General features: G+C 30.1%; 1 protein-coding gene across 1 annotated transcript in view; it reads right to left on the bottom strand.

Annotated features, from left to right (window-relative positions):
- mspo (M-spondin) overlaps window positions 1-24,083 on the bottom strand; it is a 228,287-nt gene that overhangs the window by 36,149 nt on the left and 168,055 nt on the right. The window contains exon 2 of the mRNA XM_088202600.1: window positions 1,147-1,424. Coding sequence (XP_088058726.1) covers window positions 1,147-1,424 — 278 coding nt within the window. The remainder of the gene's footprint in view (window positions 1-1,146; window positions 1,425-24,083) is intronic.

Raw genomic sequence — 24,083 nt, 5'->3', positions numbered from 1 at the left:
TTGATATCAAGGCTTCAAATATACACTGTAAGTTATTCGTTCTCTTACCCGTGGATTAAAATATTTTAATTATTTTTTTATTAATCCGTACGTTGTTGGTTTTTTTACACTATTCTATGTAAGGCTTAAAAAAGTTATTATTCTTATCATCGCGCCAATGATAATTTTTTAATTTATTCAATGGATTCTAATGATTTAATAGAGTCGTCGAGCCATTAAACAATCTGCGAATAATTTCTTTCCCCATTTTATATCTTTTTGCTTTTGAAGAACAGCTAAAGACTTCGGTATTTTTTTGACTAGTGAAAGATTTTGAATTTTGCAAATATTTAATTATTGACATCAATGTCTGGTTTCTTCGATTATATAATATATTTTTAATTGTCCGTTGAAATTTCCAACTTAGCTCAGATGTATGTATGTATGTTAAATAAACATATATTTTCTTTTAAAATAAAAAAATTAAATATTCTGAGCGAAATTGTTTTGAGCCACACAGTTCACGCACACAATAACAAACCGGAATCCTTATCCCGAGCGTACTCTAGTTGGATTTAGTTTAAGACAACAAAGTTAGTAGCCAATTTAAAATTCAAGACATTTAATGAGTTGATATTTTAAAAATTAAAATAAAAATAAATTTTAATGATTTAATATATAGTATAATTTATTTTATTAAATTTTACTATAAATATTAAAATCGCATATGGTGTCGAATATTAATAATAATAATTAAGAGTAAATTAGCTAAATTTAAATAGAATAACACTATTAAAATTCGCATTATACGAATACATATGCTACGATAGTCTTACATCTTCTAAAATAGCGTTTCGAGAAAATTTGACATTTTCATTATCACTAAAAACGATAGCACAAAACATGATAAAAATAACCTTAATATTACTCCACTTAATTAAATTAAAGTGCACTAAATTATTTGTAAAAAATATTAAAATGTGATTTTTTAATATAGCCTTCAGTCACAAATCAGAATCTTGAGATAAAAGCAGCTTAAATAATTTTTAGCCATCAGTAAAGTTAGTCAATTTACACTTAAACAAGATATAGGAGTTATTGAAATGTATACCATTTCCGCATTATAAATTTTAGTCATAAATCTAATATAATGTTGTATTTGCTCACCATGGAATGATTTCCATCGACGAAGAAATTGGCTTCGGTCCGCCCGGCACCTTGAGTTATGGCCGATGCGCCGAAGACGTCCAAAACTCCCAGACTGCCCTGAGTGCCGGCTAAATCTTCGCCTGGAACCGGAGAACCAGTGTTTGTATTTCCGGATGCTCCGGAGCTTTCCCACGGGCTCGTCCCTCGAGGGCCGTGTCCTTCCGCCAAAGCTCGAACTTCCGGCGAAACTCTCTCGCCAAGACGGAAGAGCGCGAAAGATTTGTCGTGTGTCCGACCTGCAAGCGAAATAAAACAATAACCGTAAATACCAAAACGCCACAGACAATACCGCTGAAATTTACGATAGTAATTTTGGTACGAATGGGTGTGCATTATCGCCGTTATCGCGTTTGGGCCACCAGTCAAGGGGACGGAGGAATGACTTCATTAAAACGCAATCATCCCCTCGGGTGCGGTGCAAGCAATTTTATTGTCATTACCGCGATTATGCTAAAGCGATTAAAATGCAAATTATGCAGGCGCCTCGCTTTGAATTTATCATATAGCGGGTAAGTGGGAGAAAACGGGGAGTCAAAAAAATAAAACAACGACGGAATAGTCAGACGCATACTAATAAAGTTTGATGTAATTATAAAAGCATAAGGCTAATCCATGAGATGAAGCGCATTTTAAGTATTTTTTAAGCTCTCTTATATATAGGAAAGCTTAAAACTAACTTTTATAACAGGTATAGGCAAAGAACAGCTCATCGAATTTAATTAATTTAAGTAATAATCCTGCTAGAAATATTTAAATATTCACATCTGTATTACGAGGATTTTTTCCATTGATTTATTACTTATTTTTTTCTTCAACAATAACTGTTCACGTTATATATATTAAGCAATTTGAACTATTATATATTTTTAACAACTATAAAAAACCTTTGGTTAATTAATACTTCCCATGGATTTTTACTGTACTCGCTCTGATATATCATATTATAATTTAAGCAATAAAAGTTGCCTCCACGAAAGGCAAATTGTTTATTAAATATTTACTTCCAATATTATTAGCCAAATTGATTTTTATTAAGCTTCATTGCCCGAAATTTTATAAGTTGTACAATTATTCGCGTTCGGTAAATTCATATTCATGAGGGGATAATCTGCGAAAGTTTTATATGCGGAAAGCTTTGCGCCGGCAAATATTACCGACCGACGTAAAGTAATCCGCATCCGGCATTTGGATTACCGTTTCCGGTCGTTTGTTTTTCAACCGAAATAGTTTTCACGATGTTTGTTTAAAGTGAAATTTGACCCGTCATTGATTTAATGCTGGAGCTGGATGGAGTTCGGTAGCCAAAACATTTCGGTGTAGAGTGCGCTTGATGTAGAGAGATTGAGCCGAAAGTGGAAAATGAAAAGTTTTCATTTGGCGGAGCGATTCGGGAAAATTCACATAGACTGACGTACACACACCGAGCACTTGTGTTCACGCTGTGTTTATTTAATTAAATAATATAATATAGAAAAATAAAATGCTATCTATATTGTAGAAGATAAATGCTTTTTTTATGATTTAAATCACAGTTCATTAGCGAAATCGAATGTACAATGTATCAATGTACTTTCTTATAACTTAATATTGCATTGTAATTTGCCATCTTGTAGGAATTGCCAATTTTATATTGCTAGGATCAAAGAAAAATATCTGTAAAATAGTATTTCATGAAAGAGAAATAAAAAAAGTTATGACATTATTGACTGTGATAAACATACATAAAAATTGTAACCGATTAAAAATATCGTTTAAAACAGTTAAAAATATCAATGTTATTACAAGTCACAAGAAGAGATGTAAAAAAATATTACACGATTTTATGCACAGTAAAAATAATAATTTAGAGGAGCGCGAGAGAGCCCGGGGCTCAGAAGGGTCCGTTTTTAAGAAAATATACATAATTATTAAATTAATTTAACATTAACTTGTTTTATTTAATAATTTGATCCTGCCCTTGACTCAGAGACAGAATAATAATCTGACTCCCGAACTAGGAAAAATATTATTATATCTAATAATCAACCACATTAAAGTTGTTGGAGAAGAGGGTAAGAGATGATGATGTCAGTCTAATGAGTGGAGCATACAATGGTTTTATTAAAGAAAGATAATCTAAATGCTTAATACATGCATTGTGCTTCTCATAATTAAAATTATAAATGATGTTGAATGTTCTGAAGAAATTTTATCACTTTACCTTTAATTAGGGCATCCAAATACCCGGCCAAATTCGGTTCGGTTCTGGGTACTTTTTGTAAGCCGTTAAGAGTCTAATTTTTATATTTTAATCTTTGATTAAATATGACGTGATATATTTAATTTTACTTTAATAATTATAGGTATTGAAATAAAATCAATATATTATGTAATTATTAATACTTTACTCAATCGAAATATTTTTACATTCCATCGTTAGGTACATATCATATATACATATTCTTACATACTACATACATGTGTAACAGTACTAGGGATTCTGAAGTCTCGGGTTTTTTCGATTCCCGGGACTCGAGACCCAAATTTTAAAAGTCCCGGGAATTGCCGGGACTCGATACTTTGATTATCTTTCGTATAATCATGAAAAAAATTATGTTAAAAAATGAACTTTTTATTATTAACTTTAATTAACTTATTACTATTAACTTTAATTAATTTATTATTATTAACTTATATTATTTGTGTTATAGGTACGATAGGTGAAAATTTATTGAAACAATTTAAAAACACTTTATTCGATATTTATTTAAATTTAATTTATTACAATTTATTTAATCGAAATATTTATATCAATATTTAGTTAAAACCTTTACTTTTGTAAGGAAAAATATGTTTTTAAAAACACCAAGGCGTTTAATGATGAATCACATAGCCTGTTCCTGGTTTTTGTGGCAAATATTCCAGATGTAGAAAAAACTTTCTCGCTTTCTGTAGACGTTGGCTTAATTGTAAGCAATGATTTGAATAAAAGCTCTAGATTCGGAGTTCGCTTGATAGTTGAATCTAATATCTGAAACTCCTTTTTAAAGTTGAATTTTTTATTTCTAGTCGTTGAAATAATTTGGTGGTTCGTGCGACAGAGTTGTGTTGATTTCAAATATTTTTTTTAAAAGGAAATAAACAATAATTTCGGAAGTTAATAAAGTGGCATCTCGACGATTTAGAGCTTCAACTGCCAGTTTTATAGGAGTGAGTACTTCACAAATATTTTCCAATACGTGAATGTTCGATTCATTCCAAATTTGGCCGATGCCAAGATCAATTAATGATTTTCTAATGCAATTTCGTAGCTTTCAAAATCTCGAGATCATGGGTAATAAGAAATTCCACCTTGTCTTCATATCGAGACATAAATTAAGCTAGACATCAAATTCGCACTTCGGAAAGTCTCGAGTCCCGGGTTATTAATTTTTAAATTCCCGGGACTCGAGACAGCAAAAAATCTTTGAATTCTCGGGAATAAATTCCCGGGTTGTCTCGACACAGAATCCCTAAACAGTACAAAACCGAAATATTTATTTTAACACATATTTAGCAATAATAATACAAATTGCACATGAAAAATACTGAGGAAATAAATTTTATTAAAATTATAAAAGAAATTAGATGATTGTATTTATTATATGTATTATATGTAGGTAGAGAAACAAAGCTTATTTTAGTGATGTTCTTTTTGTAAAAAGTTGTATTTTAAAAACACTAACGAATCTAATGTGTTATATTTTCACCCTACAACGCATTAAAATTTATTTTTATTTACAACTGCATCCATTCAAAATAATCCTTATTTATGCATTCGCTTATCACGAAATCTATAGGCCGCTAAGTGCTGTCCCTTTTTTTGTCGTTCAAAAACGTTAGTCGTTTAAGAACGCCGATTCGGCTCTTCTATTTAATTTGAAGTAATGGAAAAAAATATTTAAATGAAATTAACCGGATACCCGTAAAAAATACCCGGTTTTCGGTTCCATGAAAAACATGGCGGGTAACCGGGTACCCGGTTCCGGTTCTACCCGGTTCGAATGCCCTACCTTTAATTATACATTTTTGACTGGCTTGTAAGGTCGATTATTAACGATTAAGGACTGTTGAAGGACTGACGCCATTATATATATCGTAGAACAATGCATCAAATATGCCGGACTTTATCCTTATGGATGACTAAAGGACTGAAAAGTGGTTAGCTTAAATATACATGAGATAAAAGGGAGAGCGTTGGTACAATTAAACCGCTGGTTGATTAATCGTATATAAGTTTCTAATCTCTTATCGACACTTCGTCATTAGTTAGTTAATTTTACAAAGCGTTTATTTTCTGAGATAAACGCGTATTTGGGTGATAAGATTAAGGTAAATCTTTATTGTGAAAACAAGCACATGGTGTTATGAATTTAAATCAGAAATAAATAATAAAAACAAATAAAAGGCTATCCGTTGTTTTTAATAATCAAAGAGATTTATTATTATGTCATGATTTTTTATATAAGAAACGGTTCATATATTATAGATGAAACGGTTATAATATTGATGGAATCAAGAAAATTGTTTTGCAATGTATTCTAAATACAATAAAAGTCAATTCCAGCATAAAACATTGTATAAATATTCTCTGGCATTTGTATCTTTACTTTACAAATATCCCTCGTATTTACGATATAACATATAACATAATACCTATATTCATTAATCATTAGTCGAAATTTCAATATACCTTCGAACATATTAAATACACCATCTTCGACAAAAGCTTTTGGCAAGTGCCTACCTTTGTATACATATAAACATATTTTACCCACACCGATTTAGCAGAGATCCCTTTCCATACCCTTTGTATCCGAGCGAGCCGATGTTTGGGATTTACCTTAATCTGGACGTCTGCATTTTGGAGCCCTGGATTTACCGGCGCCGTGCAGATAACACTACGTTAAGTTCTAACCAACAATAATCGAATATCCGATACGATATCTCGCCTCCACAATTGTGAATGTTTACTTTAAAAATTATTGGGATATGCGTGAATATATGAAATTGACCGGGCACACTTTAATCCCAGTCTGCGACTGAGATTATCTGGGTCTAGCGATAAGCCAAAACGCGTGCAAATAAAGCTCAGATTAGCGCAGGTGTCTATAAACTGAGCGAAACCGCTAACGTGAACTTACTAACGTTATATGAGACATTTTGAATTTTAAATATATTATTTTGAGCATTATTAGATGTTTCACAAAATATATTGACATAAAATTGATATTTTGTCATGCGCCAATAGATAAACATCTATAATTGATTGTCATCAAATTATTCAGTACTACGCTCTTTAAAGATGATTAATAGTTAGAAGATTGAGATTTGGGACTTCAGAAACAGCCAGGGATAGTTAATCGGAAAAAAGTTTTATTCTCGCAAGATAATACAAGACCTCATATTGAAAGACATCCGGAAAAGTTTGTGCGTTAGGATGGGAAATTCTACCTCACCCTCCATATTCTTTCGACATTTCTCTAAAACACAATCACATTTTATGCTACTAGATAATCATATAGGAAATATATAATTTTATAAATTTATTAGTGGAAATTAAAGTTTTATGTATTGTAACTTTATTTAAATATATATATATATATATATATATATAACGTTTCCAATTGAATATATTTACAGAATCCTTTTATATATTATAAAAAAATAACAAACGATCATACGCTTATGTTTAGTGTGCATAAAACATATTATGTGATACTATCGAAAGCCGCTTCAATAAGTAATAAAACAGCATTTCGATTGTTGTATTGTAATTTAATCTGTACGTTACACTATACGTTAAAATCAGTTTTTATCTGAAAGAATATTGATATTTTAATAGACTATTGAACGATCGGTGAAAAACCCATGACACTATTATATAGGCGATTTTCGCAGAACGTGTAACGTGCCTGAAGGCAATCGATCATTGTCTGTCGTGACAGGGACTGCATCGAAACCAGAACCTAGTGTGTTCAGACTATCATAGCGATGGCACCAAATAGTGCAAAGTGATATCGAACTATCGGGGTTCCCGACCTCACAGACCTTTGCATCGTCTACATGTGCCGCCTGATTAATGGCATGGCATTTTTATCATTGTGTACATACACAAACGTTATACGTTTGTCTATCTCTGTGCAATAGATGTATGTATATATATATATATATATATATATATTTCAAAAAAATTAATACCCCTTTCCAAGACACGTCCAGAGCTGGCCAGAGTAATATTTTTCGCATTTTGCCCCGTTTGTAACGATCGTTGGTGACACGTCCAAAAAGCGTTGGGAAATTTTGTCCAGTCATGTTGATCGAAAATCCAATTCGGTCAGGATCCGTTTCCCGGTTGGACCTGCGTTTAACCCACACCCCTTTGTGTTTGCGGCACTGCAAAACTTGCAGCCATTTAGCAATGCCGCTTTTGACATAGATAGTATCAACACTCTTTTTTTAGTACATACTGCGGTAGTTTTGCGCATTTGTACGCCATGAACGTCGCAAATTAATAATATCATATTGAACTTAAAGAATCATACTGATTCAATAATCAGTAAACATTCGAGAAAGGTTTTCTATAGACATAATCATGCTTGAATATATTGTTGTATTTTTTAAATCACTTTATAATATTCTACTATTCAAAAATATTTTTTAAATTACATCCCTAGATCTATATGTATGTAATAATATTGGTTGTTAATTCTTTAGTGATATATAAAACGCTGTATATTTTTTTAACCACAATTTTATTATTTAAGACATGCTTCTTTTATAGAAGCGCTCTTTTGCCAACTATTAAAAATGAATCCCTTGTATATGAAACTCTGTATTTATAGAGGTTGTGAAGTTTTCAAAAGATTTTAAAATATTTTTTTTATTTATTTATTTACGTAATTCCGCATGAGTAAAAAATAAGCAATTTAATGCAATAGCTGTCGGTACCACACTATCGTGAGGTACCAAAGCTAGCGAGTGTGCGAATATCGGCCCCCAACTTTTTTGGTTTTAAATATTATTTTTGGGCCATTCTGATTATTTTTGATATTAAAACCATTGAGTAGCTGTGTGATTTACAATATAAATGACATTTAGAAAAATATTGTAAATTAATAGTTTTTATGTATATTGTGTGAGAATCGAAAGGCAAATTTAACAAATATTTATAGTACTATTTTGAATCACATGTAGTGATTTTAATTTAAATTTATTTGTAAATCCCCAAACGCAAGAAATATGTATATGTTAGATGACTATGAATATGTGCATAATAAATGTTGAATCTAGTTTTATACAATAATATATTATGTACAAATTTTTTGACATTGATAATAATATTTTTATTATACAATCAATATGATTATCAAAATTTAAACTTTTATTTAAAAGCAGACCAAAGAATTTTATATTATCACTCATTAGAGAATTATTTACAGTAAGTGTAATATTAAAATTATCATTTAATATAATATAGTTTTTTTTATTAATTATTAATTTGTTTATACTCATCCACTCACTAATGAATCAAAGCATCGTCACACAGCACATTACAGTGAAGTCAGTAACGCTATTATCGAAATTGTATAAGAATTAGAGGTTAAATTTTGAACTACTGACATTTTGCGTCATTTCTAAATGCTTCTCTGGCAAATGCATTTTACACGAAAGGGCCTTATCATTTTTTTAAAAAGATTAGATATTAGTTAATGTTCTATTAAATATAAATAAATTGTAAACTGCCTGATTTTCCATGCTAAGATAAATTTGTAATCTTAAACATGGAACATATTATAATTAAGTACGAGTTTATGCTGTTAAGATATGTTTACCCGAAACAGAACATACAACTAAATTTATTTTTTATATCAAAGGTAGTGTTTAAAATATCAATTTGCAAAATGTATATATCAAAAACATAAAGTTGCAAAATATATTAGTTAATATTTTGTTTCATATTATTTTAAATATTTTTTGTCAATATTAAACCATTGTGCTACCGATCAGTAGACTAGATGTACTTTATCAAATATGAAGAATTTCCTCCCCGCACATTACCGACAGGAATGACACGCTTCACTCAGCAATATTTTCTTTTTTTTTTCTCTCCCGCTCGGACTCGGCAGATGTGAATCCCGAATTGATTTGTCAAGAACGCAGATGCTTCAATATGACATTTGATTTCAGGCAAAAGAAAACCAAGAAGAAAATATTCGGAAAATCCCACATCATATTAAAATTCACCCCCCATATATGAACCATCGTTTCAATTCCGCATTCTTTACCTCGATATATATATTGTCTCTTTGCATTTCAGCGAAAGTTTATTGACACTCACGTTTTTCATGGATTGAAAATTTATGTCAGATTATTACAGAGCCGCAGTACGGGTCGTCAATTCCGAGCAAAACTTTGCGAACTGCGGGATGTTAATGACTAGATAATAGTTTCAACCAAACTGTCGTATTTCTTAATCTATACAACTTCCCTATATACAACATTAACTCGATAACTTGCCAAACTTGTGTCTGGTACATAATGTACGACATGTCACAACGTTTAATGGCATCGTCAATATTTGATTATGTGACACTTACAAGTGAATTTATAGGGTGGGTTAAAATGACAATGTATCATATATAAAATAGTATGAATTGGTCGCCTCACTATAGAATATGTATGTATAATAATAATTCAATCGTTCATTATTGTACGGTGTTCCTTTCACGTCGCGCAAATTAGTTTTGCTTTCATAACAAATCGCGCGTCGATCTCACCCTCACGAACATTCTTATGTTCGTCTAGCCATAGGCGTTTACTTTACATTAATTCACATCAAATATTATGTCTTTGAAATTGAATTATCCGCTCCGCAAAGCGAATAAATGGCATTGTTAATTAAAGCAAATTTGCCTTTAATTAATTTCTGCTGCTTCAAATGTAGCAACTTATACGTTATTGTAATATATGATCGATCGTATATAGTTTGAAACGTTCAAATAATAACGCAACATAAATGTGTCTATTACTGTGTGATAGAGGTTCAAAATACAGACTTTTCTACAACAATATAATAGCGCCAGAGTTAAATTTAATATAAGATATGTATGTAATTTTAATACACACATCCATTATTTTATGGAAGGTGATTTATATTGTTTTAATTATGTTTTTGATTACTAAATTAGTATAAGTACATATTCATTTATTTAAAAAATAAAAGCTTGATACTATAAATTTTATTTTGGAAATCTTTTGAGTTCATGACTTTATATATTAACATTCCAAATACCCCTTGCGATTTAAGTATTGTATCATCTAAGTGTATTACGGTTCGTATTAGAAAATCTTGTTGCCAAAATAAATGAACGTAATCCTGGTAGGCGCACTTAGAATGCCACCGCAAATTATTGTTCAATCAAAGCCCCAAGATAGGAGCCAAAGGGGTTGGAGCGTATTATTAAGGAGGGTTCGTAAGAACCCGCGTGCATTTGCACCTAACTATGCCCTCTTCCCCGTTATGTATTCATTCGCTGTCGTATAATTCCAAACCAGAGCCTAGACTACTATTCCATGAATTCAAAAGTAATATATTCAAAGAGTGATTATAAAGCTCGTATACCTACCGAATCTGCTACGTCGCCAAGAAAATTAATATCTTAATCCCTTTTATGAGCCGAATATTTGCCTTTACTCCGTTTCCTTTTTGTATTATTATTCGTTCAGGAATTTAATGAAATTCCGCAAATACTTGAAAATACAATTGAAATCTTGTTTGTATTTTTATTTTATAATAATAATAATAATACATATATAATACATCGCTGTTTTTTCGTTTCGCAACTACTCATTCGTATAATAGTTTATTATTTTAAAGGCATTGTAAGTGACGTGATAAAACTATTACTAATAAATATAGAGAGTTCATTTAGATTGACATACAATACAATATTTTTTTTTAACAAAGCTTAAAAGAATTTTTGTAATTATGTTAAACCCTCCACACAACAAGCTTGCCGAGAAATTCAATAGAAATTCAGACTCCCCAATCTTATCCTAGAGCTTTGATTGTACTCAGAGGCAGGAATGACACGGATCTCGCTCAAAATATTTTCAAAAGTTAAATTCGACTTCTTGCTCGTATATTAAGCATTTCCAAATTTTCGCTAGAATCCGAGTAATGAATTGGAAAGTAAAATCGCGGGATGGAAACTCAGCTAAGCGAATCCACGTAACTTGTCTTATGCTCTCGATCAAATTTACGTCATTTATATAAATACCGGATTACGTATTGCGAATCATCAATCACGAATGGAAAAAAAAAGTAAAATGTATACACCCTCCTGAGAAGAAGACAAGCTTCTTCCCCATCAGATGCGTGTATTGTGTGTGTGTGTATATATCCCTTCGCAGAAATAATATATCCCTTGGATGCCGGGTCATTATTTTCTCCCTCGCGTTTTTATGAATTTTCCAGCGGGGAATTTCATTTTTCCGATGTTCAAAGCACGGGAAAACGCTAATCATATTTTTTTCCAAATCGAATTCCACACACCGCAGCATCTTTGGTCCGTCGAGAGGAAAAGAAATATTTCCTTTTACGCTGGTGAAATTCTGTATCGAGATAAATAGCGTATATATGTATGTGTGTGTCAACCAATATCATCACAAAACATAAAAACACTGAAGAAGAAACTACAATAACGTATTTATTTTATAAAAACTAATAATAATATCAGAGATATTTCAACAGTTTGGATTACATATAAATTTTTACATCAATCTGTATCATTTTTATTATAGTAGCTGATGCTCCTTATTATAATATTATATAATATAAGCGATATTGTAATTTATTATAGTTTTTCCTACCTTACGCGTTTTTAAATTGTAAAAATTTAGAATCATTGTCTAGTGATTGTGATTTTATATCACTTAGTTAAAACACACTTAATGCGATCGTCTATTGACTGCTGACTGCTACACTTGAGGTGAAGGACTTCGTATATATTCTCCATATATCCATATATTTAAAAAGTCATTTTTGTAGGTGATTCAAAAGAAAGTATCAAATTACCTTTTTAAACATATAAAGGATGTACATGGAGACTAATATATTATTACGCATATCAACAGTTTCAAATTACCAACTGGGATTAGTGAATAAAATAATTGTATTATACATAACACAGAATTATGCAAATAACACATTTAACTAGACAGAATACAAAAATATATTTGATAAAAAATAACATCAATAAATTTAGCTTGAATTCTATTGTAGGCTGTTTTTGACATGTGTAATAAATTTCTGAATATTTAAAAAAAAATAATACCAAGTAATATTGCAAAACATTAAAACATCCCTATCGGAAGAATATCATAAATAAACAATGCTAATTTTATTTTTTTATAAATACAGTAAATATATTTTTACTTTATTATTTCATGAAATATATTGTGTTGCTTTTCCTGTGAATTCTAATCAGAGACCCCCTTGATTTTGGCCAGAAAAATGCATGTCATTTAATGAAATACTATAAATCTAAAAATGACTTCTGACAACTTTTGCCTCCCTCTGGAAAAAGCTGGGTTGATTTTTTGAATGCTACTAAATCAATTATATCTTCTTTCATAATTACTTCTGCAGAAACAAGGAACACAGATAATTACAGATTATCATGCATATCTGTAGATTCTTCAAGAAACAAACTGAATGCTATACTGGTTTTTAAATAATTTTTCAGCTTAAACGTTATTGATTTCAGTAACACGCCATTTTGTTGTGTGACGTAAAATTGGAATTTGTGATATTAATCTTCGTAGCTTTGAATTATTTGGATCTAAAATTTTACCCAATTGTTCCATATTTTGTTTATTAAATTGTCTTTCACCATATGGATGCTTAGTATGAGCAACGATCCAAGATATTATGAAACTAGCTTTAACAAAATATGACATTAATGTTTGTTTGAAGCTATATTAAAGGATTATATTAATTACTCTAATATTTTGTAAATAAAAAATCAAATAAGTATAAGAAAAAAATATTTAAAAAGCTGCTGTGGAGCAGCATTTAATATACAATAAAGCCGCATGCGGCTCGCGAGCCGCTATTTGGCCATGTGTGTTAGATATATTAAATGGATATATACGAACTTAAAGTTAAGAAAGAGTTTGCGAATGTGCTGTTATTTACAATTGTAGTATTTCGTATAGTATCTTAAGTATCCAATCTGTGGAGAGAAAAAAGCGACGATGGGTCTACCGTGACGTCACTTGACATTTCGCCTCCGTGAATAATGCGCCCGGGCAAGCGCCGGCCGGGGCCCGGACCGTGACAAAGCTACGGGGTCATCAGACGGCACATCTCTGTCCACAAATCATTCTCCTATCTCCACACTCTGCCATCCTGGGAAGTTGAGCAGATCGCCACATAAGATACGGCCTCATCTGGGATTCGTGCCGAGAGCCCTCCCATTACACGGTCGCCTATCTCCTCATTTTACGTGACATTCAAGATACACGTACCTACGCATATATGCGCGTATGAATGAGCAAACGGAATCAACTGGAAGTGTGCTTAATATACATATTTCAAGCTCGGCGCGAAAGCTTGCAATTTATTATCCTTTCTGACGTTCGTTCTTCCTTTATTAGCGTCCATTGTTGAAGGGTACGGCAAATGTATGAACGTAACAAGTTAAATGAGATTGATTAATATATTAATATTTTTACATAATTTTATATACCTTAGACCAGGGTTTCCCAAACTTTTTCAGCGACGGAACACTTGGCAAATCCGAAAATTTTAGCGGAACACTTAGCTTATTTTTTAGGCTGGGTAATTCATAATAAAATAAAACATGTTATTAAAGAAATGTTATTAAATTTATTTAATAAACATAAAAACACAAATAAATAAAACTCCTATTGACTGATGTATTGGGTTTTTAAATAACAATTTTTTTATATCAGGCACAATTTTGGTTAGTTGTATTTACATATCTGCCGTGGCGTGGAGTCTATTTCTGTATTTTGTTTTTGTTGCAATATACTTAAAAAATCTCACTTCGCATAAATATGTCGTGAAAAACGGAAGTAAACAAACCAGAACTTGTTTTGACACCTTGGGGGAACTCTTCAGTCAGACTCGCCCAGAAATTATTTAATGGTTGATATTTTTGTTTCAAATCAGAGTCATTAACTAAATTCTCCTAATCCCTTAAGCCCACTGGTTTTACTGTTACGGAAAATGGATTCCGAACCCAGGAATCGTCCTTACTAGTATTCGGAAAATATTTCGAAAGAGTTATTTTCAAGTAATATAGGTGTTCTAAAAATACTTGTGAAACTTTTTTATCTACTTGAAAATTCAATTCATATCCAAGACAGGAAAACAATCAGAATTATTAGATTCAACCGATAAAATCTGAAATTGTAATTTTTTATCAAAAGATTCAATTTTATCTCTCATATTAAAAATTGTAATACTTTTTTTTTGTAATTATAAGTTAACATAATTTCACTCTGTAAAAATATCCGCCAGATATGCAGATGTATCAACCAGGAAGGATTTGTCAAAAATTTTATAAAATGATGTTGCAAATTATTTTGTGCTTTCAAGAAGACTAATAATTCATTTCGAAGTTCATAAAGTCTTAATAGTACTTTTCCTCTGGATAGCCATCTCACTTCAGTATGTAATAAAAGTGCTTCATGTTCACTACCCATTCCATCGCACAAAATTTTAAATAATCTGGATTGAAGTGGTCTAGATTTTACATAGTTTATCATTTTCACGGCTACTTCATAACATTTTTTAAATTTGTGGAAATTTTTTTAGTCAACAGTGCATGCCTATGCAAAATACAGTGACTGCTAGTAGCATATGTAGTCACATAAATAAAATTCGTATAACAAGCACTAATATCGTGTGATTAATTAACAAAAAAAATATTGTTTAAATACGATCAAATTTTAAAGATAAAAAAACAACACCGACTTATGAAACTTTTCCCTCCAGATTTTATACACATCAATGTTGAATATTTAACACATATTTTCAAGCTTTTTTATCAGATTTATGAACAATTTTTATGTATTAGCAAGACTAACAATTTTTTTAATCTACTCTAAATTTTTGTGAAATATCTATTTAGGCTCCGCGGAACACCAGTGTTCCGCGGAACATAGTTTGGGAAACCATGCCTTAGACAATAATTAGCATGTGTGAATAAAACACCAGCCATAAGTCTGTGTAATAGGTATGATTTTTTTTATTTCTACCTGAATGACAGGTAGAAATAAATAAGAGAAATTATAAAATAAATAAATGGCAAATAAAAAGCACAGTTAAGATTATTTGAAAATCGCGTTTACGTGCTTATAAAAAACTGTAAAAAAACGAGCCCTACTTAATAAAATAATATATAAAGAGTTCTGTGCAGTCCCTGAAAATTTTAAGGCACCAACAGAGGAAAATATTTAAAAAAGTGAACTGGAAAAACAGACAAAATTGAGTTTTACCTTCAAATATACAAATGTATATTTGGAACTTGGACAAAGGCCCTAAAAAGGGTGATATTACATTGTTTTCTACATCGGCATACACATATACAACTCGACTGAAATTAGCCATGCTCATAGCTATTTGAGTTGTAAACAAGATTTGAATCATAAACTCTTCAAATTGGCATAATGTTTTGTTGTATAAAATATGAAATTAAAATATGGTATATTCATATTTATTTAGGTAAAAAAGAAAGACTAGCAAGATCACCAGTAAAACCTAAGAGACTTGGGTACGAATCTTAAATTATATGTTTTTAAATTTATATTGTATTTGGGAGATTGGAATTGGTAATTATTATGTAAATAATTATGTGGGGGTTTCAAACGCAGCACAATTTGTTATAATTTAGAGGTAATTCAAACAACAACAAAATGAGAAATAATTACGTCTTGAAAGTAAGGTCACACAAAGTGATTAATGCAAAATTGTGACAAAATTCGCTAGACCAAATAATTGAGGTAATAATTGCATGCCATTTGCATGGACCACCTAATAGCACAACCGCCCTGAAACGTTAATTACACATTAGTAACACCGAAAAACTACTCTTTGTTTGGAAAGGATGCGCGCTAGCAAGACAATATATTCTAGTGCATAGTGATCTCTTATCCTTTTGTTACTAATCACTGGAGTGGCCATCTGGCATAAACACATTTTGCGAGTGTGTCTAAGTGGCGATGCAATTGACTCGCAAACATCCTTATCTGAAATTCGCCAAAACTGCCTGGAACCAGCATTATAAGAGACACCGGGTCACAAAGGGGAGACGCACTGACAGACACAGAAGGAAGACGACACGGAGTCGTAGCAGAACAGCTTTACAAAAACACATCACGGCAAATCCCAGCTGCTCCATAAACCTCACAGCCAACAATAATACAACTCGGCACGCCAACATAGTTTTTCCGATTTCCTAGATCTGCCATTACAACTTCACCAATTATAGATGATTTATAAATGTTTATAAAATTAACTGTAACCACTTCTTCAACGTTTACTTTGCTTGCAAATTTGATGTCCCGTCAAAAAGACGCAGGAAAAAGGGCGCAAGTTAAACGGTATAACGACAAAACAGCGCAATAAAAACACAAAAATAGACAAATGTATAAATTAAATGCTAGGATAATAAAATAAGAACATTTTTTTTTATATTTTGAAATAAAAAATAAATATTATTTTTTAATTAATTTAATAATATTGAAGTTATTATTTATAATTTAATAAAATTGAATTTTAACTGTATTTTATTTACAATCGTATGATCTAAGCTATTTTAAATTTATAGCTAAAATTTATTTTTATTAAAAAAATAAATTTGTTTTTTATTCATACTTTCTAAAATTTCATTAATGAGAATTGACAAATAAAAAATATTTATATTGCCTAAATTAAAAATAATATTAAAGGAACAGTAGAAATTTTAATTTAAAAACAAAAAAAAACCTTTCTTATTTTATCGTTATTGTGTTGTATTGAGTTTTTCGTGCAATATTTAATTTTTAATAGTATTTTTTTTTTTTTTTTTTTTAATAATACATTGCGCCGTTTTATATTGCGCTATTTTGTCGCTGCGCTCTTTTGTGCTGCATCCTTTTGTTATTGCTCCAAAAATTAACTTTTCTTCGGATTTGAAACGCAAAAATTTCAATAATGATTTTTTTTAATCTCACGGATAAATATCGTGATATTTAAGTAAAATTTAGCCAACTTGTACAAATACGTAGCTAGTTCAACTCATTAAGAATATCACATATGTATAAAGAAATTCAAAGATGTTTGCATCGCAAAAACGAAAGAGTTAATCAACCATAACAATAAGATAAACAAATAGATACATTGTATATTATTAAGAATTGAATTGTGAAAGTGTAAGTAATAGAATTTTAAAACGCTATAATATCAATGATTCATTTTAGAATGAAACACGAGTAAAATCGTGCAAAAAAGCACTCAAGATTTTTCAATGGTAATGCAGATTAAAAAAACAATTAACATCCGTAATCATAACGTAAGCAATATTTATTATTGAGTTTCTAAACCATAGATTTAGAAAAAAATTGCATTATTTATTTGGTCATTATTGGAAAGTTGCCCAAAAAGTCACACGTGAGTTATAAGCTTTCACTAGGTAATGTACAAAAGCAGTGCTAAACAAAAATGCGATTGGTACTAAATTAGCCTTCTCTCCTTTTCAAGGACCGGTATAAAATATTTGAAATCTGGTCACACCAGGATTAATTCACCCTTTAAAGAATCGATTAGTTCACACAAGAATCATGACACACTTTTTCGATGATATAAAAATTTACCAACTGACCACAAGGAATCAGAGACAAAAGAGACTGTGAGGCATAACGACAAATACTGACACCTGTTTTTTTTATTGTATAAATTATATACGGCATATAAATTGTATATGGAATAAATTATATTTATGCAGTAAATTATATGTTATACTAACCTTTAAAAATATTTGTATTTTTTGTTATTTTAATTGCTTAAATTAAACGAAAAACTGTATAAAATAGTATTTTATGTGAAATAATATTTATTACAATTTTTTTAAGAACATCTTTCTATATTTTGTGCACGTATAGTTGGTGATTAATAGCTGAAAGATTAGGGTGCAATTTATATCGTGTCTGAGAGATCGGAATTGGTAATTTATATATAATTATAATTCCGATCTATCATAACAGATTACGCTTTCCTATATTTTTCTATTCTCACGGATGAATATTGTATTGATTAATTCAGATCGAGCTACATCGTACTAGGTATAAAAAATTCTATTATAATATAATAAATCAAACCTGTATTAAAAATATAAGAAGCAAATTAACTGCTAAATATATTGAAACAAATTAAAATAACCGATCATATAATTAGATGGGTTTTATGTCGTTTTCTGACACATCTGTGTTTCTAGTGAGTCATAAATTAAAGAATAATAAGAATATCTTATTGTTAGTGATAAAATACTAGTCATATAAAACTTAATTTGGTCTACATTAATTCATACAACGTAAAGAAGTGATAAGGAATGAAAATATCCGCTATTGATGTAAGACTTAACATGTATGTGAATTATTAATTCTATCACACTTTCCTTCCTTCCGTCTCTCTAGTAGTTCTTATTTAATTTTCAATGCTGAGACCGCATTGCGACATGAAGTTAAAAAATCAGTTGCAGGCGGTTTGAGTATTAACGGTTTTGTGAAAATCGACCCACCCACAATCAGTAAAATTTTTAAGCACGTGAACTAAAATTTTAGATATTTTTTATTTTTAATACAGCATAAAGCAGTTTTTGCGTATTTTAAATGATTGGCAAAACCCAGAAAGGTTATTTTGCAAATTAACTAAATTTTGGAATACACAGTAACTAAATTTTGAAATATTTTACTAATTATACTGCCATATTACTTGAAGGACACGTTAAACTGCAAACTTATATATTTAGTAAATTGCCATTATTTACACAGCAGAATTATTTAGGATATCATGCTTTTAAACAGCTATTGTAGATACACAAAATATTTAGTTTATTTTGCTGCGCAACAAAAAAATACTGGGAGCGTTTACAATTGTAAAACATTAAATTCATTGCATTTATGTCAATTTAGATTACAGCAATGATAATCATCATTACGAGAGCATATAATATAGATAATAAAATTCAAGAAAATAAAAAAGCGCAAGAAAGTGAATAAATTCGTCTCATAGCTGTCTTTGGAACATGATCATTAAATTTATAAATTGCGGTCGCTTAGTGGAGATTGTTGGTCTATTTACGTATTTGTTATTGATATAAAAAAATAATTAAAAAATGTCACTTGAATCTAAATAAAATATAAAGAAATGATCAATCTATTTTAGCAAGAATTTAAAAATAGTTGGTTTCAGTAAAATATAAATGACTGATATTTAATCAGTCGATACATATTTAAGATAAGATTGATTATTATTATTTTTTATCAGACTGTGTAAAATTAATGAATTGTATTGTCCACATAAGATACAAAATGAACCTACATGATTGATTATATTTTATTCTCTCATGTTTTTCCCGAATCGTAGATCGTATTAATGTTATTTGTAATCGAAAAAGAAAAACCAACATTAATGAATGTTGTAATTCGCATTGACTGGTGTTACAGTAAAAATATAAAATTATATAATAGGTATAAGCTAAATAATAAAACAATTAAATAATATTTTCTCTTATAACAAACTCCCAAATTTAAAATAAACATACGTAGCTGGAAACAAATGTTAGTTTCACGTACATGTATGAAATATTTTTATGTGATTTGCATTGCAAACAGCAATTGTTGGGGAAAATACAATATTGACTCAGGCTATCTAATAAACGTTTAACAATTCGTTTCATAGATATATTCACCGGCCGCAAAACTAATACGGAATTTGGTATTTATTGTAGCTAAATATTGTATAGATACAACCTTTATGAAATTTCAAACAATGGCCCCTGATCCCTCGAATAACCTCGGCGAACTCCCAATAGACCTTGGGTTAGAAACACAATATGTTTTAATGATACATATTACAAAATGTAACATAAATAGCTGTCTAATATCATATGATATATCATTCTACAACACTGATTTGCTTGTTTTTTGTTCCAGTCTTCTATTCCATATATATGAAGAAATAGATGGTTACAGGTAAAAGCGCAACAAAATAATTAAAGAAAAAAAGGAGCAGAAAATAATATAACAAAAATGAGTAGAATAACTATGGAAAGTTATACAAAATATTTTTATATCATATTAAAGTAACACATGGCATTGTTTATGAACTAAAAACAGTACTTTGAGAGATAGAAGGACTTGCGTATCGCACCTTTTAAAAATCATTTGATATAATATATGCAGTCTGTATATATACGAATGAATAAAAAAATACAACTACCGACAAAAAGCTGTTCAAATATTTAAGAAGCGTTATTTAAGTAAGCTTTTGTGTAGGTACATCACGTACATATGTAAATTTTATTGTTTTTATTACAAGCGTTTTCCGCGAGAGAAAGAGAAAATAGTAGATTTGTATAATTTGACCACCTGTTAAGTGAATGTATTTTTTTAAAGTAAAACGTACTTTTTTGTAATACTATTTTTTATACATTATACCTAGGTATTAACTTGTTGGTATTGAATTATTGCGCTTTGTTCTAGCGACGACGGGTTTGCGGTCACAAGTTGAACCCTTGCTAAGGGGCTAAAATGAAAAAGGTTCAACGCAAAATCCCACCAAGAGGTCAAAAGGGTTTTTATTATTAAACCACCCTTCAAAGGAATATTTGGAAGTGAATTATTGACGCAAAAAGACCACCGCAGCGTTCGTTTTGTCGTACAGTAGTGTTTATTAATACTCAAACACGTATCATTAATTTTGGAAAACAACGGAATTCATAAGAAAGATATATATTTGCAAATAAAATGAACATGGATGGTTTTGTTTAGAATCTATGATTGGATTCAGTAAAGTAGGAAGCAAAAATATTAAAAAAGTTTATATACTTTACATTGGTATGTAAAGATATATACACAATCGCTGTCGGTAAGTGCTATTAGACTAACACGGATTTCGTTCGCGTCGTTCTACAGTACCTACCTAACCTAACCTTACCTCTTATGTCTTAAAATCATTCCATTCTCCATAAAAATCCAGACAAAATCATTCCATTCTCAACGCCAGATCAATGTATTCTATATCGACTATATTGTATAAGTTTTCATATATTTTTAAAAGGATAATATTTTTTTTAAATTAATAACTCCAACGGTTTGTTTGAACAATAACAATTTTGTCGCAATTGCTACAGAAAATTTCCGAAAAATTCTTTCTGATTCAGTAAAGATTTTGTCATTTCCATTTAGTAAAATGGTTGCCAATTTATCATGCGACTTGAGAAAAGATATGAGACTGAAAATAACAGTATTATAGTATAAAGAGACTAATTAAAAACTATTATTACAGTATACAATTATATACTATATCACTATGAATGACATAGACAAATTTTATTTTAATTATTAATCACGATATTCATCCATAAGATTAGGAATATCTAGAAAAACCCAGTATAATATGATCTATTCTAAGTATAAATATATAAAGAAAAAACATAAGATTCACCAAGTCGTTTCAGTATTATTCACTGATTTATACTACTGGTGTTAATGATATTGTTATTGACCATCCTCCATATACAATTATTTGTAAATAAAAATTATTATTTTTTAAAGGCATAGTATCCATTTTTTAATTGAAGCATTAAAAATATAATAAATTAAATTAAATAAACTTTTGTGTAACTTACTGCTAATATTTGATTATTAACAGGATATATAATAACTTGAATAACCACAGTTCCACCGAATTGTTTATAACAGACAATGTGAATAAGAAAATGACAAATACGTGTAAAGGGGAGATGTTAAGAGGGATTATATAGTGTCGCAAAATAATAAATAATATGAAAATGTATCTTAGTTAACATTACATGGCTATGTAATATTAAACGCTGCGGCATACCATACACAATATATTCAAGAATTATCTTCGGTCTCGGGTAGTCTCTCTCTCTCACTCTTAGGGTTTAATTGAAAAACCTTCGTCGTTTTCGTAGGCGGGGGAGGGTTTTAATCCGCCGTTTAATATTATCAACAAATAAACACGCCCAATTTCCCTAATGCGGTTACTCAAAATGAAAATCTCACCGTGGAGATGTAATCTGTGCCGACGTCTTTTCTGCGTACGCCAGCGTCATTGTCCTATTAGGATTTTCTTTTTAATAAAATTACAGTCGCAAACTGACGAAAATTCTATTTTTATACAAATAAAAAAACGTGAATTTTATCATAATATTATTATAAAATATATATTTTTATACTCGCAGCGAAAAACGAATTTTTTTAAAATATTGCATAAAATGATTTTTATATATATGTTTTTTCAAATGTATCGATATTTGTTAGGTAGCAATATTTTTTATAACCCAGGAACAATTGTTTGGGTTCAATTGGTCAGCTATGTTATGATATCATACTGTTTTACAGTATAACAAAAACATTTTGTTAAGAACGATATTCGAGTTCTACACGTGAATGAAAAATTTGAGCAAAATTACTAGCGAACATTAAACGTGTTGACTTTTCGAATTTTCGAATCATTTAACAACATAAATGTATTTGGGGAATTTTCGCTCGGAAAATTTTAGGAAATTACACGGATGGACGAAAGTGGACCGAGTGGACAAAACCGCATTGTATTTCGCGCACAGCGCTCCGATTCGGTTCAATATTCATGACTTCATTAATAAATATTCTATACGCCAAGCGTGGGACAAAACGTACAATACAAAATTAATTTCCATCAGGAAATTACAGATAATTACGAATTTATATGTGACCTTATATTTATAACGCAAACATTACGTATTTTCGTGCGTTATCCGGTAAAAATAATATCTTACAAAAACATTTTCGCAGGCGAGCGCCACCCTCTTGCGTTCGCTAAATATTTAAAGAAGCTTTTAAGATTAAAAAAAAAGCTTTCGCAAAAGTATTACGCGACAAGCACAGAGTTTTTGCAACGATAAATAATTAAAGTTGCAAACGTAAAGCGCGTCAACTGTAATATTTCACGGTATATGAAAACAGTAAAATATTTGTTGTTTTGTATAAATAAGTTTTTGGCTTAATTCAATTTGATATGCCACTTCAGCCATTACTTATATAAAACATATTTTAAAAAGTTGCCTAATTTATTATATTTAAAATATATTTTTAGTAAAGCAATTTTTCTTAGTAGCGTTTTATGACATTAAATATTCACGTTGGTAATTATGTTTCATTGACTTTGAAACGAATAATTGAACATAAAAAAATATATACACTTCTAAAATAAAAATATAGCTCAGAGCTAAAATAATAATACATTGAATTAATTAAAATTCATAATACAAATCATCATAACTTTTATTAGATTGATATTTTTAAAGTCAGCTATGAAGAGCTGGTCCGATTCGAATAATTTAATATTGATATTCTTTCTTACTATATTTTTTTTTGTGTATTGCTTTTATGTATTTTTGTGTATAATAATAAGACAATGTATTATTTAATTCAACCATCGTGACGCATTGAGGTAATCTGTTAAGTCACAATAGTCATAAATTAATTAAAAAAAAAATGCTAGGCGTCAGGGATATCAATAGTTTTGAGCCAAGTAGAGTTTGCGTCGTCACTTAGTAAGGAGCGCACACAACTAA

This window comes from Plectrocnemia conspersa, unplaced genomic scaffold, assembly GCF_051122295.1.
Source record: "Plectrocnemia conspersa isolate PC_06_02 unplaced genomic scaffold, ASM5112229v1 ptg000013l, whole genome shotgun sequence".
NCBI lineage: Eukaryota > Metazoa > Arthropoda > Insecta > Trichoptera > Polycentropodidae > Plectrocnemia > Plectrocnemia conspersa.
The sequence above is the reverse complement of the archived record's forward strand: the minus strand, read 5'-3'. Positions and strand labels throughout refer to the sequence as shown.